General features: G+C 39.9%; 1 protein-coding gene across 1 annotated transcript in view; it reads right to left on the bottom strand.

The window, feature by feature from the left end:
- Window positions 1-18,755, bottom strand: part of EP300 (E1A binding protein p300) — a 67,274-nt gene that overhangs the window by 13,520 nt on the left and 34,999 nt on the right. Inside the window, exons 9-23 of the mRNA XM_049822005.1 lie at window positions 18,631-18,748; window positions 17,951-18,125; window positions 15,786-15,863; window positions 14,803-14,912; window positions 13,530-13,685; window positions 12,053-12,493; window positions 11,338-11,526; window positions 10,217-10,373; window positions 9,529-9,647; window positions 8,032-8,271; window positions 7,376-7,464; window positions 4,840-4,920; window positions 2,712-2,768; window positions 1,187-1,264; window positions 47-114 (exon numbers count right to left, since the gene is read on the bottom strand). Coding sequence (XP_049677962.1) covers window positions 47-114; window positions 1,187-1,264; window positions 2,712-2,768; window positions 4,840-4,920; window positions 7,376-7,464; window positions 8,032-8,271; window positions 9,529-9,647; window positions 10,217-10,373; window positions 11,338-11,526; window positions 12,053-12,493; window positions 13,530-13,685; window positions 14,803-14,912; window positions 15,786-15,863; window positions 17,951-18,125; window positions 18,631-18,748 — 2,156 coding nt within the window. The remainder of the gene's footprint in view (window positions 1-46; window positions 115-1,186; window positions 1,265-2,711; window positions 2,769-4,839; window positions 4,921-7,375; window positions 7,465-8,031; window positions 8,272-9,528; window positions 9,648-10,216; window positions 10,374-11,337; window positions 11,527-12,052; window positions 12,494-13,529; window positions 13,686-14,802; window positions 14,913-15,785; window positions 15,864-17,950; window positions 18,126-18,630; window positions 18,749-18,755) is intronic.

Raw genomic sequence — 18,755 nt, 5'->3', positions numbered from 1 at the left:
TTCTTTAATTATTTAAGATTTATTGGTGCAAGTGTCAGAATCTTACTTTTAGCAGAGAATTTGTTCTCTTTCCTGGTTCGTCCTGTTTTCTTTAGGCAGCCATCACAGACAAAGCTGAAGCAAAAATAGGAGAACGTGAAAAACCACCCCAGGTCAGACCATAAAGTTCCTTAGCATCACACCATTAGAAGCAAAATCTTTTACCAGATCTTATCTGGTCTGGAAAATACCTTAGCTGAAATTTGAAATAAAAGACAGCACAAAGAACAGTGCCAGCAGAAATGGCCCAACTGTTTCAGAGCTGCAGAGAAGGATCTAAGCTCCAGGGGGTGCACCTCCTGTCAGTCACCCATGTCACCACCTGCAAGCCCAGGAAACGGGGTCTCCACTTGCCGGTCTAACAATTTTGGCTTAAAGTATTCTTGGAACAAATAGTCTCAAACTGCTGTCTCTGATGGAGATACCGCAACACATAAAGCAAAAGGCTGATTTTTTTCTAAACGCCCAAGTACACTGTAGCATGAAATTATGGGCAGATTCTTCCTCAGTTACAGGACATCTACCCTATTCTGCAGCAATGTGGATGGGACAACAGTATGGTAAGTCATAACTATCTTGTCAAGAAAGGGAACACTTAAGCTCTTACAGAGCTTTATCTGCATATAATTTATCAGCTTCTTGAAAAACCTTTTAAAGCAATCAGAAGAAAACCAGTATGTTGATCAAGAACTATGGAGTATCTAAAGAAAGCTAAGATTGTTTTTCAGATTTAATTTGATAACAGAGGTCAAAAAACTGACTTCACCTGTTTAATTCTGTAGTTACAAAATTTTTTTGAAGATGACAAAGCAATATGACTTGTACAGAAAATAGATCAGTATGAAATTTTTACCAGAACTAAAAACATCTTCTCACGAAGGACTAGTATCTTTAAACATAAAAGGCTGAAACATAAGGCTGAAAGGAATGTTAGAAACATTTAAGATTAGAAACAACTTCACACATAACACAGTAAGATATGATGTCTAAATTCAATGTCACCCTATAGATTCTGTAAAATTTTCAGGTGGGAGTGCAAATTCTGCCATTAGACACTCTTTTAAACATAACCAGTATAAGGAAGTTTATGCATTAACTCTAGTAAATCTATCATATACCCTCTACTTAAGAAGGAGAAATTCCTTACCCAGAAGGCCAGATTATCTCATTATGAAGAACACAAATCTGGTGCATTTTTCTTCCACACTCTATACATTCAACAAATCTGTAGAAGAAAAAAAAGGGGTAAGGGAAGCAAGGTTAGTAGTATCATTACTTGCTTGTATATTTTGTAATATTTTATTAGAGGAGTTCTAGCACTTAGGCTCTCGAGCCTATTTAACATAGAGGGCACATCTATGCTGAGAACGGCATCCGGAATCAATTAAGAATCTGTCAGCTCAAGTCGGGGACACTTTATTGTTACCATTTCCTTGCCTTACTGTCATCCACTTCACTCATTTTTTTAAGGTGAAGCCCTTCTAACAGTAAAATCTGTAAACAGCTTGTTGCTATAATGAAGAGAGGAAAATGGATTCACAGGTGTCAGAAGTGAAGAACCAGGAGAAACAGTTGGCTGTTAGTTGCCCCACTATGCTTGAAGCCTGGGGTACATTGCAAATATACTGCAGAAAGGCGAGAAGGAAGACAATACAAGCAGTATGAAAGTCACTTTCAGAAGACTAGCAGAGGTTTAAGGACAACTGAGGTTAAGTGATGTGATCTACTTCACACATATTGGTGAATATAATTCTCAAAAATACCTAAGGTTGCTTCATGTATCAGGACAATCTGACTCCTTTTGAACATGTCTATTCATAAGAGTCTGAGACTTTGAATGAATAGCTGTCATTTATGTAGAGCATATGGTATCATACTGTTAAGTTAGGCCTGTATTCTAGCACTAGGCTGTATCTTCACTGTAACAGAGGGAAAGAGAAGTTATGAATCAAGTTACTATTCTCTCCTTCCCACAGCCCTTGTAAAACAAAAGAACAACTGGCTGACCCTTATGCCCTTAGAAGGATGATGTGGGAAGAATACAAATCCTTTTTGCTCATTCATTTGAGAATGAACATAATGTTTGCAGAGTAGCAGCATAGGTGTAGAATGCAGGACCATGTAAAGTGGCTTCAAAAAAACCCTCAGGAACACGAAGAAAAGCAGCTGAGTCACCATCATAACTCTATTGAATGTCTACAATTCTGCTTCCAGAGCAGCGCAGAAGAACTGTCCGGTTGAAATTTAACAACTTTTCCTTCTACTACAGCTGCCTGTAAAATACGACAACTAGAAAAGCCAACAGCACCAGAAGAGCTACTGCCAAATGACTCAAATCAGTCCTGAGACTTGAGCATTTGCCACAACAGGGTTTCAAAGCAGAGTTATCTGCATTCATCTTTCTGTTGAATCCACATTCAAGACAACAAAATGCAATAATTTCGGCCCACACATTCAACGTTATGTATTTCTCAAGTACAGCTGTGGTGGTTTGGGTTCTCAGCACAGAATGCCACATATACTGCTTACTGAGCAGCCCCTGCCAGTTAACAGAGCTACACGAAATTCGGGAAACATTGAAAAACAAAGCTGATAAGTGAATGAACGACATGTCTTTTACAAAATAATTACGATGAAATGAGGAACATTCAAAGTTTGACAGCATTACTTACAGTTCAGGGTCCAGTGTATCATTTTTCCTTTTTGAAAACTGTTCTTTGTTTATCGTGCTATGGAGAAACAGGCAATAAAACTCAGTTTTAACACAGGACAACATACATTCATGCCATACCACACACATCCACCCATCAAGACAAAACTTGCAAGCAGATTTTTTTAAACATTCACTGGCACTGCAGGGAAAGGAGTTGCATTTCACAAGAGTGACAGACAACTAAAGTACATTCCACCCTTAACTCTGCCCATGGAAAACATTCTTTTCTATGGGACAATAGCTTGTAGAGAACCACATTGCTCCCTTATTCAGTTTTACTACAGGATAAATCATAAAACTTGCTGACAATCAAGTTCTGGGCCAGTCTGATCAGTATTTCACAGTGAAAGGACCACTGGATATGCCTCTCTGATAGTCTGAAGGCAGAGAATTCCAATTATCTTTGATTACTGAGAAAGGTAGGTTATCTTATATCAGATTCCCCTAGCCCTCCTCCTAGATTAACGTCAAAGGAAAAATTTCAGCTTCCAAACCCTGCAACCCCAGCCCAGCCATTACTCTGCACGATCTTTAGCTTCTCCACAGCATTTGCAAGGCTAGAAATTCCATCTTTTTGACAGTGAAGTCCCAGGTATCTTTTACACCAATCTGGTTCAAAATAGTCCAGAACAATCATACAATACTTAGATCTCTGAGAATTTACCCCAAAGAGGGTGCTGTGTAACATGAGAAGATCACTACATGCCTCTCTAAGAAGGAGAGAAAGTACCTTCTTACCATTGCTTGTGTTCAAAGTGCTTTTGATTGTTTTCATTATCGGAAAAAAAAAATTTGTACCCAGCATCTGTGTTTCCAATTCTAGTGTAAAAATCAAAAGCACTCTATGCTGCCTTCTACCCTGACTCACAGGTTTGTAGCAAACCATTCCAACTTACACGTATGAGAAAGATCATACTCTCGTAGCAGCTAAACAAAAATTTATATATAAACATGAATTTATTTGATGTTTATTTATACACAGATTTACACGTATATAGATACTTGCTTCTCTCATACGTAAGTACTTCATATGTCACATCTCCTATTAACAAAACTGGACAATATTGATTAAACTGTGGGTCTTTGCTTATACTAGAGTAGTAAACCATGCTATCCTCAGGGACATGGCCCATTGTACTGACCAACATACGAACATTATTTCTTCCTTTTCCTTCCAGAAAGGCAGAGGTACTCCTACATCTTCCCAAGCCCCAATGGATTGTTTCACTACTGTTCTAGATACATCCATCAGTGCAACCAGGAATTGCTAACATGCACTAAAGACAACTTCTACTTCCAGTGAAAGTTAACTCAGTTTGTCCCATGACCAGCTTTGACAGCTCTCCCCCTGGCTTCAGACTTTCCCAAGTTCCTCACGTGCTTCTATCCGCAGTGTTCCTGCAATGCCCTCGCCCAAAGAGCTTTCTTCAGCAGCTCAAAAAGTAACTGCTTGGCACTCATTTGTCCCTCAAGGCCTTCCTTAGTCTCCCAAAATTCTGTTTCAAGATTTTTTGGGGGAAGGCATGAGGAGGGTACAGCAGAACGAAAGACTGTCCCAACAGTTTGCCACCAGCATGGAAAAGGCAACTAAATTCACGCGCTGCCTTTTATTGTGACATAAGCAGATGGCACTCCAACAGCAAAATATGTGTATGGCAAAAGGAAGTTCCCTGCTTCTGATTTGGATGAAAAACAATCTGAAGTTGAATACAAGTTTAATAGCATAGCCAGTCTATAAACAGAATGGTACATTTGACTATTTCAAATTATGTCACCTACCTGCCTACAGGCATGCATCGTTATTTTTCTGCAGTAGAATACTTCCACATTCTTTCCCCTCTATTGGTGTAGTTGCAATTTTAAGCACTAAGTGCTTATTTTACACTATAGTTCAGTCAGTGCAGATTTTAAAGAAAAAAAAAAATCTACAGCACAAGTCCAGGCTTTTTGAAGAGTATCTGGTCCACCTTCCACTGGCCTACAAACAGCAAGGGTTACCTAAAACTAAACTCCTTCTCTTTGAGAAAACTCTATAGACCATAATACAGCTTATGAATGCACAGCCCAAGCAAACACAAATAACTCACGTTTGAGGTTGTGATGGGTCATCTCCCAGAGAAACGCTCTCCCCTTGGATTTCATTGAAGCACTTCTCACAGAAATGATACCTGTCAGCAAGAAGGCCATATTTGGGTGAACTGCTCCGTCCACACAACACAGCCCAAGTCAAGCAACGGAGCCACCAATCACAGCAGGCCAAGGAAGGGACAGGAGCAGAGAGCAGGTCATCAACGGCGACAAGGATATTCAATGATGCAGATTTATGGGCCCCACATTGTGTTTGGTTGGTTTGTTTTTTTGGTTTGGTTTTGGTTTTGTTTTTTTTTGGTTTTTTTGCGCAATCAAAGCCAAGTGCAGACAATGACAAGCACAAAGGAGAAATAAAAAAAAAACACACACACGAACAAACAAAGAAATGGGGGTTTGCAGGACAAAACCAAAAACATAGAAGCAGGACAAGACAACACAAAGCAGAAAGCCAAGGCAAAGCACAGATTAGCATTAAATCTCTCAAATGGGTTCACAAGCAGCAAATGATTAAAGCAAATTAAACAAGAGTATTCCATTTTAGCATACCCATACCCTCTTCATTTTAATAATCCATGCCACGTACAGCAAAGAATTAAAATGAGAAGGGGGAAAGACAGCAGGAAGGAAGAACTGCTACTCTGACTCGTACATCAGCACAGCAGTTCTGTTGGCAGGAGGATCTGCAGGAGATCAATGGAAGAGGGATAGTCTTCCATCTTAAATGTATAAATGCTGAAAGGCCACAGGACACTCTCCCAGTTGAAAGGGAAAGCTAAACATCAGAAGCTTCAAGAACAATAAAATCTGTCCTCAAAAATCTTACAGACATTAATTATAGAACTGTCAAACTGTATGTTAACTAAATACCTAACATTAACTACACACATAATGCTGTACATTGATATAATTCTGCCGTAGCCCAGTTTGAGCGTACAACAGTCCAGGCATCAAATACAGCAAGGATTATAGAGAAAGATTTCATTTATACTTGAATAAAATAGTGATTAATTCAAGATTCTACCCCAGCCCTCAAAAATGTTCTAGAACTGTGGCCTCTCCATTACTAAGGCATGTTAATTGAGTGCACAAGACATCTAAAAATAAATAAAAGAAAATTCAAACAAGTTTATAATAAAGCCACACAAACCAACACTATAGCAGTTGTTACACTAAAAAGACAGGTCTCTTAACCCTCTTTCCCAGTTTTCATCTGAGATAATACAGAGAACAGTGCTTCTGGAATTGTACATTTCAGTCTATAGATATATACGTATATGTCTAAATAATTTACAAGTCGCACCTATGCACCTGTTAATAGTGCAAACATTCCCTTCTAATGTTTGCAAACATGTAAAGCATGCCAGATTTTTGAATAGTAGTCTTTTGGTCCATCTAGCACTTGCACATAGATAAACGTAAGCAGAAGATACTGACATGATATGAAAAGCTCTAACACTATACAAGTCTAAAACTACAATAGTTATGGGATACTATTTTCTACTTCTTCACTCCTGAAAACCTCTATTCATTGCTATAAACCCTTATGAAGCCTAATAAGGTTAAGATATAACTCCTGTAGCTCTTTGGTTGTTTTCACCTGACCAGGTGCTTAAGAAAAATGCAATTCTTAGAAAATCTTCCTGGCTTTCACGTAAAAGCTTTAGTCTTTTTGTTGTTCCCATTTTTATTTTGTTTGTTTAAGGCATTGGAAAGAATGGAGCTCAGGAACTAAATTGATGGAGGTGACATAGGTTGGAGATAACCAGCCCTCTGCTCCAACAGGTGCATTCTGGTGACAGGCAAGGGGATATGGGAGTGTTCAAGCACCTATTTCCCTGCTTCTTCCTGCCTTGCTTCCAAAGAGATGCCTAGCAAGAAACCTTCTTTCAGAAGTCAAATACGTTTAAATCCTTTAATAAACCCCAAGTAAAAAAAAAATATTATTCAAAAGAACTGTAGAAGTGACAATACTTTACAGAGCTGCTGACAGCTACTGCAAGACAACTCCCTTAAGGAAACTTTGGGAGAAAAAGCAAGCATCAATCTACCGAGTATCTCAATATACAGATCTTCCAATGAAGATTTGCATCACAAAAGTTTGCTCTTCAGTGTTAACATCATGAGAAAAACAAAGAGTTCATGAGTATAATATGTATTATGAGCATTAATATACTTGCTGCATAGTTTACTCAGTGTTCTGCATGAAAAATACTGCTGTATAGTAGGAAGCAAAGACAACAGACTTGTATATATGATTTGTAGATAACTGAAGATTTAATTAACTGCAGGATAAAAATTTAGTAAAACATCACGTTTCTGCAAACAAGAGAGGAAGAGCAAAGGCTGCAGTGAACTTTTGCAGAAAGAAATCATTAACACACAAGGTAAACTATTCAAGGGCAATTCCAGCAAATTTTTATCTTAAAACACAAAGCAGTACACATATAAAGAGGGTGTATATGTAAATGCATGCACGTCTTTAACAGATTGATTGCAGCATGCACAAAAGTGCACCAAGTGAGTTTTCCTTACCTGTTCTGGTAACTGTAGTAAGTGGCATCTCGAGGGATTGTGCACAGCTGTTTGCCATAGCAACACAAAGTCTGTGGTGAGAACTCCAACTGCAAAGAGGAATGGGTTGTCTTAGTACTCATACATGTTTTCACTTGCTCTCCATGGGAAGCAAGCGTGACCCAGACAATGATCATTTCCACCTTATTCTGTGCACAGATCACACAGTACAGCAAATGTGCAAAGTGTTAGTCATAAAAAAATGTTCAGTGGACTGTTATTCTCAAGTTAGCTCTTCTCCAAAGATGGAAAGCATATCAAAACAAGACAATGGAAATGAAATACACAGTCTCAATATACAGTGAAATAGTGAGCACTTCTTCTGCAGTAACAAAACCACATCTGCTTAATTTGCAATAGCAAACGGGTTTGCCCTAATCAAAATAAGCCTTCAATTACTGACTTTTTCTCCCCAATGGCTTATATACAAATAGATGATTTAAGCACTAGATAGAATTAGAAGATCCATAAAAATCTCATAATCAGATTACTCAGGGTTGCTAAATCCTGGTAAACTTTCAAAGTTTTTGACACACTGTAACTGCTAACAACTGCAACTGTTTTCCCCCTTCAATACCAGGAAGCAAGCAGTGGACTAGAAATACTTATTTTCTTACCTTTCTTCCACAGCAATAACCAAGACTTTGCATAACTGGGTCAATTTCTTGCTCAAAAACCTCTGCCAGTTTGGAACAGTACTTATATACCCGAGATGTTTTGCGGTTATAAAGCCAGGCATTATTGAACATGAGCCAGATGTCATCTACATATTGCCATGGTTCCTGATACTGTCCTGTGTCTAGCTTCCTCTTGATAGTAGAAAGGTCCATGGGGTTCTTCACTATGTCAAAATAATCCTGCAAGAATACACAGTGTATCAAAACGCTACTACAGAACTATGTTGTGACATGACAGCATGTGCATTCTCAGCATATAAATTCTTCTGCAGTAGATCAAGAAAAACAGGTTCCTCTGACTTCATTGTCAAACCGCTTGTCACATACAATGAAATCTCCAAGTAATACCCTATCACTCCCCAGTGCTTTCTTTTCATCATTGCTTTATTTCTCAGGCTCTATTGCTCTTCCGCTCCTGATGAAATGAAGCCACTCTAATTTTAGTCAGCAAAGCAATTACTACAGAAAGTAGGAAACGGCAATGGTTTTGCAGCCACTGCAATCTGAGGATATACACAAGAGCATTAATAGAAAGCAACTGGTTTTAGTAGACCACAGAACCTAATAAACAAGAAGAAATAACTTTAGTAGATGATAAAAGATACCATGTCTCCTCTAAAGAATGCCTTTTCCAACCCCCCCCCCCCAACCAGTTATGGGACCACTTCTCCTAAAAAAGTCCTCAGAATGAGACAGCCAATTGAGAGCTTATTAAAGCATATTAACAATATTTATGCCTGCTTACAATACAGCAGGCCTTCAATTTTTGTAGTATCTATCCTAAAAAACCTCACGTCAAAACCAAACAAAAAACCTTTCAGGCAAAAAATGTCGCCCAAAGCACCCAAGTAGGACTTTTATGTCTACGTATTTGTGTATAAATAGTAAACTTGTGTGGTCAGTCCAGAGAGTTTAGAACACAGATCCTTGAAGGATAGTAATGTCTTCTGAAGACAATTCTAAAACAAGCAGAAAATTTGACCTAAGCAAAAACTGTAACTTGAATAGTCTCTTCCTTGCTTATAACAGATTAATAATCATTGATGGATTTTTTTTTTTTTTTTAAAGTGGCCTTGATCTACTTATTTTCCCACATATTCAGCCAAGTTTTATATATGATGAGGAACACCTATGGAATTCAGCAATAGAAGCATCACAACATGAAGCAACATCCACAAAAAGCCCACACAGCACTGGGGATCTGTTGGTAATCACTTCAGTGTATGGGACACCTGCTTACTTATCAAAAGGAACACAGAACTGAACAAACTTTTGAAAAAACCCCAAACTTTCCTAAGTCAGACATTGTATGTTCCACTGCCTAATGCATCAATATAAAAATGTTAACAAGATAGACTTAAGCTGTTCTCAAACAGGTGTGTCATAATACAGTAGTTTTAAATTGAAGCCAGGAAAGTATATCGCTAAGACACTCACAGGAATTCCTAGTAGCTGGGGATCCACAGGCTGTCGAAATGGAAGAGACTCTGGATCCTGACGGTAAAGTGCCTCCAGTGTTGGCATAAGCGCTTGCCGCAACTCTTCTGGCTTGAAAACTTTGAAAAACAATCAACATTAGAAAGATAGCAGAACCAACTGTAAGGAAGAAACTTGCTGGAAAATGTGAGGTCTGTGGAAAAGACTACAGACAATGGGTTTAAGGTACTTGGCATAGCTTCTTTACCCTCTGCAACACTGAATTCTGTGGAGAATATTAAAATGATCACCTGGACACAAGGAGATGGCCAAAATATTAAAGAGAATCTTGTTTTTATCATAGGAAGACACTGCTAAATTTAATAGAGCCAGTTTACATTCCAGATACAGCCCCTCTCTGAGGTCCCAAGAAAAAAACTTGTGTAGAAAATCTGTAACTGAAGTGTATTTCAAATCTCTACTGTATTGACAATTTTACTAAGGCTTAATGTCTAATACTAAAGTCTTAAAGAACTTGCCCAGAGCCAGTTACAAGCACATGTATTACTAGATATTTTTGTCCAAAAGTCACAAAGAAGAATCCATATAAAGCCACAGAGTATCAGTGAAGACAGCTTGGGGTTTTTCCCCACAAAGATTTCTAAAGGGAGATTCAGTGAATTTCAGTCAAAACAGTGTTCCTGCTTACTTTTTTTCTTAGACTGCCCAGCTGCTGGAGAAGACTGAGTAGCTGGAGTAGTAGGTCTTTCTTCCCCCTCTGGTACTTCAGTCTTCACTTCAGATTTCTTCTCTTCTTGCTCCATTGGGTCTGGTTTACATTCCTCCACAACTGGTTCTACTTTAACCTGGAAAGTAGTTTGGAGCCTGTCACTTAGTGTCCTGTGAAGTCACCCATCCACGTTTCTGTCCTTTAAACCTGTCTGCCATCCTGATCACCACTCTTTCCTAGGATTAAGGGTATCTACTTTGTAGTCAAAAGTTGCCTAAAACTTGAGCAGATGTGCTAGAATGCATCTTTAAATGCTACAGTAATAGCAGTGATGAGCTGCTAACCATTCTGAGCTGCAAGTAGACACACAGGTACTTATCAAGCTCTTCAGGCAGGTCTGACAGTCTCTCATATACTGGGGCTGCTAGGATGACACTACTGGCAGCCACACTCTTAGCTTTCCTCAGTGACAAGTTGTCAGAGCCCAGTAAAGCAGCCCATCATGTACATAGAATCACAAAATCATTTAGGTTGGAAAAGACCTTTAAGATCGAGTCCAACTGTAAACCTAACACTGCCAAGTCCACCACTAAACCACATCCCTAAGCACCACATCTACATGACTTTTAAATACCTCCAGGGATGGTGACTCCACTGCTTCCCTGGGCAGCCTGTTCCAATGCTTGATAACCCTTCCGGTGAAGAAATTTTTCCTAATATCCAATCTAAACCTCCCCTGGTACAACTTGAGACCATTTTCTCTCATCCCAATATCTGCTGTTTTAAGATTTAACAGCTGCCAATAACATCTGAAGGACTCTGACCTGAGTGCCCTCTTACATTGGCATTTACCAAAAAACCTCACACCTGCACACATTAGCACAGTCCTCTCTGGGGCCACTGGCTTCTACCACCATTTCACAAGAAAACAGAGACGCTTCTTTAGGAAGAAGTAGAGGAAGACAACAATCAAAACAGCAGCAGGAGGCAGCACCTACAGCTCTTATTGAACTCTGGAAGGAACGGTTTGCATGGAAACAGAAAGCATCTAGCAGCACTAGATAAAGATACTCTACCCAACAACTGGCCGATAATCTCACCTCAGATTTCTCCTCCATTTGCAGGTCTGTTTGTTCTGGTTCCCCTTCATCTGTTTTAATATCCATTTTCACTTCCTGCAAGGGTGGCTGCTGCTGCTCTGGAACAGTCTGCTGAGAGTTCACCTCTGTGCTGCTGGTGGATGGGGGGTTGGATACCTGCCCATCAATGCTTACAGCTGGCTGTGAAAGCTGAGGGAAAAAACACACATTACAAACAGGCTTCTAATGTACTTATTTTTCTTTCTCTAATTTACCTTTACCTATACTGCATTTCCACCAAGTTTAAATGCCCTCTAGTCCTTCTACTTGCTTCACCTGAAGAACACACTGTTGTACAACTTCAATTATAGAAAAACATGCAACAAAAACATGCACTAGAAGGCCTAATATAGAGAAAATTACATACTGTTTCCCTATTGTACACCGCCATGCACATGTAGACATAACTGAAGACTTCATCCATGTTTCACAGTGAATTTCAAAACATGCACTACAATTCTGAAAAGCAGTCCCTCTCTAGAAACATGAGATGGTCTGTAGACTTGTCTTGATGCAAAAAAGGTTACTTCCCAAATGCAGAAAAACCTATTTTGATATTAAACATGCCAGAAGCTACCTCCATTATCACAAGCTCACACAAAAATAAGAGACCAATTGAAAATTAAACCTTACACTTAAACATTTGCATGGAAAGCACAATTAAGTATTTGCTTACAGGTGTTGTGGGGTGCTGAGGCTGCAGTGGTGCTGTTGGTGTGGGAACTGATGCAGTCGTGCTCTGCTGTGACAAGGGTTGCTGCTGTTGCTCTGCAGAAGGAGTAACTGGAACCGGAGGCTGGACTTGTGGAGGCAGCTGTGCCTGCGGAGGTGTTGGAGTCTGCCTTTGAGGGGGGTGCATAGTTTGCGATTGTGGTCCAGGTGGCATTGCCTGAGGAGTAGGTGTGGGGGCAGAAGTGGCAGCTGCTGCTGCTTGCTGTTGCTGTGATCCCAAGCCTGGGGGCGTATGGTGAGGTGTTGGGGTTCGGCTAGGTACTGGAGAAGGAGAATTTCGGTGCATGGGAGGCTGTGGAAGAGGTGGGCAGTGAATATGGCTCCCTTGAGAACCTGGAGCCATCGCAGGAGAATTCACAGGACAGGAAGCGCTGGTCATTTGTGCCTGTGGGCAAACAAGTACACAATTGCTATGACTTGAAATAGAAAGAGAAATTACTGTCAAATGGCTGCTTTCCCACAGTTACTGGCATACTTTTAAAAATGTGACAAATTGTCTGTTTTATTTTTTAAAACTTTTATTTCAAAAGGAGAAATGGTGTATTTGATTTATTTTGCTCCACAAGAACATAAAGCTGTTTTATAATTTATTCAGCTCTAAAGGAGAGTTTCAATAGAATAACTTACACTTGTCAATATATTTAAAGAACTGCACAACTACGCTCCCAGTTTGCAAAACATTTCTTTCTAAAACTGCAGATTTGTACATCCTGAATATGGGACAACACACCACAGTGAAAAATTGCATTCAAATACACTTAGTGGGCCCATGCCCCCACCCGCAAAACTAGAAACTGAATTTATCATCAGAAATAAGTACAGCTGTAACTGTACCATTATGAGATTACAAAAAATTGTATTTGTCAAGGAAAAAAGCTGTCACTCCACAGTAATCTTGCCTGCAAACTAGGAAGAAGCATCAACGAGAAGCAAACTGACGTTCCCTACTTCTTCCTGGCCTGAAAGGTTCTTGCTGAAAAGGGAGAGGGAAAGGACAGAAAGGAAACTGCTAGACTAAGTTCAGATCTTTAGTAGTGATAACCCTCCTATGCCCCAAAGCCAGCAACACACATTGATCCTGTATAGACATGCCTTTTTATGACTTATTCCACCATCTCTTAATTTCTCAGGCTCTGCTACTTCATTGTTCAGCAAGAAATTCTTAACTACCGCATGCCGAGTAACAATTTCTTCTTTGCTTCATGAAAACAAACTCCTCTGTCACACTTAAACTTAAGCCTGAGAACAAGCCATACGCAGTGCTACATCAGCAAAACGCAGGGTTGCAATAAATGAATTCAGTTTATTATAATTCCAAGAGCATCTTGAGAAAGCAAGTTTTCTCCATTACTACAAACTGAACAAGGAAACCAGTAAGTGACAAAGCCCACTGACACTGCTTACAGAAACCAGAAACTTACTTGAGAAACTGGTGTCTGATTGCCAGGCTGAGTCATAGGCATGCTCGCTGTGTTCATTCCTGGGGAAGAAGCAGGGAACTGGGTCTGTTGTAGAAACTGATTCTGACCAGAAGGCTGGCCAACACCTGGTTGCTGTAGACGTGAAGGAAATCCCATCTGTTGGAAGAGAAAGGAACTCATTTCACACAATGTGCATACATCTCCATAACATTTTACAAAAAACCATTTATCTTGTTGCAGAAATTGATGTTTGCTGGTTATCTGTATGATAAAATATGGAAAACCTGCTTATAGCTCCTCTCAAAAGACAGAAATTATGATGATTTCCCTTGTAAGCCAAGGAAAAGGATATTGATTTCAGATTAGGACTGTGACTTAAGATTTATTTTTGTTCCTTGTATTAAGGATGCACCACCACAAAAAGCCACTTAATTTTTAGGCAATTTTTCACACCAAGATCTAAAACCTTACCATAGACTGTCATGGTTTAAGCCCAGCCAGCAACTAGGCACCACGCAGCTGCTCGCTCACTCCTCCCCTCCCAGTGGGATGGGGAGGAGAAACAGGAAAAAAAATTAAAACTCATGGGTTGAGATAAGAATGATTTAATAATTAAAGTAAAATAAAATGCAGTACTAACAATAATAAAATATAATAATTGTAATGAAAAGGAATAAAATTAAAAAAACCCAAACCACAACAAAACAAAACCAAAACCACCAAAACAAAAAACCCCCAAGAAAAGACAAGCGATGCACAATGCAATTGCTCACCAGCCACTGACCAATGCCCCAGCTGCAGTTTGCCTCCCCCAAGCCAACTTCCCCCAGTTTATATGCTAAGCGTGACCTTCTATGGTACAGAATAACCCTTTGGCTAGTTTGGGTCAGCTGTCCTGGCCACGGTCCCTTTCCAGCTTCTTGTTTGTGCACCTGCTTGCTGGCAGAGCACGGGAAACTGAAAAATCCTTATTTAGGATAAGTACTGCTGAGCAACAACTAAAACGTCAGTGAGTTATCAACATTATTCTCACACTAAATTGAAAACACACCATACCAGCTACTAAGAAGAAAATTAACTCTAGCCCAGCTGAAACCAGGACATAGATCAGACAAATCTTTTAGTGGAGATGCAGGAGAGGAACCAAAGGGTCAAGAGAATGAAGAAATAATGCTTGATTTTTAAGATTTCTTTTATTTATTTATTTCAAAGAAACGACAGCCAACAGAAGCAAACCCGTGAGCTCAACACCCTGGACCAAACACCCACTGACCTGGTTCATGGCCCCAGCCTGGCTTAGCTGTCCAGGGTGCTGAAGAGGAGGGGTTTGCCGGGGTCCCATCGGTGACAGCTGCATGTTCATCTGGCCAAACTGATTCATTCCTGTGAGTTTGTGCCAAGAAAACACTTATAAACAAAGGCCTGAATTCTCCTTTGGGCACCATTCAACATTAGGAGAAGAAATGCTGTCAGTCTCTTCCTAATTTTGTTTTCTAGCAACCAGTTTTCATGCATGCAATACTATAAAGGAAATATTTCCTTCTATCAACCAGTTACACAGAATAATTTTAAATATAAAGCGTTCAAGCTACCATACTCCTTCAGAATACAGGCTAGTTTTTTCCCCCCGAAAGACTTGTTTCCACTAACTGATATCAAAGCTCTGAAGTTTGAGAGCTGCTGGAATACATGATAAAAAAGCAAGCGTTGCTTCTATTGCTGAAGATCAACTTTCTACAGAAAGTTGCATTATTTTAATTATACATTAGAAATTCACTTATTTAATGCCAAACTCTAGCTTCACTTCCTTAAGTACTTCGTATGTTGGCTACAATACTTCCTGAATATGTAACAAAGGTTTGGCCCCTTCCTTCTGAGCAGTAATTCTCACCATTTTCCCTCTGTCACCATGTCCTCATCTAAGGTGGTTAGGCCTACCATGTTTGACTGACCCCACCATCCTATGTTCATAAGATCAGAAGTTCCAAAAGCATCAGTTTCTTTATTTAACACAGAGCAAGTAGCTAATATGCAGCTCTTAAATTCATAAGATCATGAAATGCTATTAGAGATATATATAGTTTTTAAAATATATAATAAATATATACCTATGTAAGTATTATACAATATAGATAGCTATTTTCTTAATCAAATGGGGAAACTGCAGGTGAAAAAGGGCTATGACAGTTCAGCAAGAGCTGCCCAATTCCAACATTCCTTCAAAATCACAGTAGTGAATTTTTTTCAAATACTTACCTGGCTGTGCCTGCATGCGATTCATCATCTGGTTTGGCACATTGGCACGTATCAGGGTTGGGTCGGGAAGAGGACCATCTGGAAAAAAAGATAGTGGAATAAGATTATGGCACTTAGAAGACCGAACATTTTAGTGAGAATTTTATACATGGGGTTTAGTGTGTAAAGCAAAAAGAATTTTAAAAAAGTACAGACACAGTTCAGTAATTCTAAACACTCTTGAAGAGTCCTCAAAGTGTGAAGCAAAACCAAAAACTTCCTTGAAAATATAAGCATGTCCCATGGACAGAAATATCCTCCGACTTAAGAGTCACCTTTCAGAAACTGAAGACAAATTTGAAGTATGCTACCAAGGTATAACTACAAACTCAGCAGCTCACAAACATTCCAAACCACAGGAACTTCTACAGACCACTGTACACAGTTACTGCACCTCTATATTTAAAACACTATGAAAACTATATGGTTTGACAGAATATTTACCGAAGCTCTGAAGTTTGAGAACTACTGGAGTACATGATAGATAACCGGAAGTGTCACATATACTGCTGAAGATCAACTTTCTACAGAAGTTACAGCAAACAAAGTCACAGCATCAACATTTAATGATCTTTCTTGGATCTTGGTAATGCATCTTGGTAAATCCTGTTCCGACTTCAAGCATAAAAAGACCCAGAACTGGATTTACCAAGATACATTCAAATTTAAGCAGGAGAAAAAGAACTCAGATGAAGATTCTTGTAGCATGTGCCTGGAGCTACTGGATCTTTATGCAGTGTTAGGAAAAAAACAGGAAGTTTGTCTCCTCAGTTGACTAACTCAAATTTTGACCCTATGTTCTCAGACAACTTAATACAGTGTCACTGATGGCTATGTATCTGTTTCCATGAAGTATCTTAAGAACTCCATTCTTCACTGTAAAGTATCTAAGATCATGCAAGACTGAAAGGATCGAGGATAAAAATCCTCTTCTTTTGAGAAGAAAGCTCTTGCGACAAAGTTGGGACAGGGGGCCGGGGGGGGAGGGGAGTGCTCTACAAAGTATGTTTGCAGAACCACTGCATGTAGTTTTAAGCAAGACGACTTCAGTCTCCAGAGCTGTCAGTTCAGAATCACAGAAGGGAAAAAAAAATAGTAATCTTAAAGCAGACTGTGGCTCAAATAGTTAAAATATTAGTTCTTTTACATTTAAATCAGAGTACTGAATGCAATTTTGTTTAGAAATGTACAGTTTAAAATCCTGTATTTCGATTATTTACAGGACTTAACTGGAAATCCAAGTTTATAATGTCAGCAGATGCCTCTCTCCACTTTCTAACTAGAAATATCACCCACAATAATTTGTTACCTGTTCTTAACTGTTACCCAAATAAAAATATACTAGATACCTGACAGCTTACAGCACCTTGTCCCTTCCTAATGCTTGCGAAGAGACTTTACACTCTTTAGCAGCATGATAGTTTTGATCATGAACTCCTCTCCAAAGTCAATTTTATTCTAATATACAAATGCATAGTTAGCAGGGAATCTAGTAATAACCTGTTTAGCATTAGGAAGGTCAATTCAAGTACCAGAACTACTGTGAAATAGAAGACAGCTGCATAAGGAAAAAAGTGAAATCTGGTTTTCATTGCATGCTGGAAAGGCCATTTGTCTGAAAAAACATACATGGCACAGAACAAGCACTACCTAAACTTTCAAAGGCATGAACACCTAAGCACTTCACCATACTCTCTACTGAGCAACAAGAGTAGTAGTAATGATCATTTTAAACACCACACTACTAAATATTATAAGCTATTTCTCTTATTGTAACTGAAGTTATCTCTAAATCAATTAATTCTAAAGGTGAATCTAATAAGACTGAAGTTCTACGTTAAGGATGCAACTTAGTCTCCATTCCCTCCACCCTGAAAGTAAGTGTAAATGTTTACAATATTTCAATTTGTTCAGAAGACTAAATGCTTTTAGATAATCTATGGTCGTTAATTAACACATAAGCAAAGCAAAGATTTTGCAAGTACTTCTGAAGAGAAGAAAGTTCTGTTTAACTTTGAGCAAGCCAGGTACCTGTGAAACAAGAAGGGCAAAATGGTCACCAGCCTACCAAAATGACAGTAGAGGATTCCCCTGCACCAGGTATTCAGTAACCCAACTGTTCTTACTTGCAGACATCCCTGGCTGGGGCTGTCCCATATTGGGCCCTTGATTCATGGGAGCCTGTGGCATGCCTGGAGCATTTGGGATCATGTTTTGCTTCTGCAGCCTGGTTCTTCGTTTCTCCTCCAGCTCCTTCTGAATCTTATAGATCTTCTCTGCTAGCAAGTGATAGTACTCTGCCTGTTGGGGAGCAATACAAGTCAGGAAAGGAGGGGGGACACACATTAAGCAAAGGCAACAGGTCATGGTGATCCAAGCTCGGAAAACAGCCTTCCACACACGCGTTTCAGCTTGGGTGGGGGTGGCTCTCCCTTTACAGGGGCTCCCGGACAGATAGGAGGGCAAAACCAGAGCACTGCTCAGGGCATTGCTGGCAACCATTAGACCAACACCAGACGTTTCTCTTCTCGTGCCCGACACTTCTTTGGGAGAATCACAGTGAAGAGCTTCACGCTGCCTTCAGGGAACCCCGAGAAGTCTCAGGCACAGCACAGCCCAACGGGCACCCCCCCTGACTCCCGGCACACCCAGGCAGAAGCCTGCAGCTGGCTGGTTCCTAGACCCCATCCAGCAGCCCCTGAACACACGCTTCCTCAGCCTGGGACTCTCATCTGTGCTTTCCTCTCCAGTCACTACGCAGCTGGGGGAAAGACACACGACTAGATGACCGAGGATGACATCTCACCCTGCTGTTTGCCGATTCATACATATCCCCTTCCACTTTCCGAGCATATGCCACCAGATTCTCCATACGCCGATCCTTCAGTGCTGCAGGGTCAGGAGTAGGAAATATGGCTTGGACTCTGGGGG

This window comes from Accipiter gentilis, chromosome 18, assembly GCF_929443795.1.
Source record: "Accipiter gentilis chromosome 18, bAccGen1.1, whole genome shotgun sequence".
In the NCBI taxonomy this organism is placed as follows: Eukaryota; Metazoa; Chordata; class Aves; order Accipitriformes; family Accipitridae; genus Astur; species Astur gentilis.
This window is presented reverse-complemented; position numbering and strand designations above follow the sequence as displayed.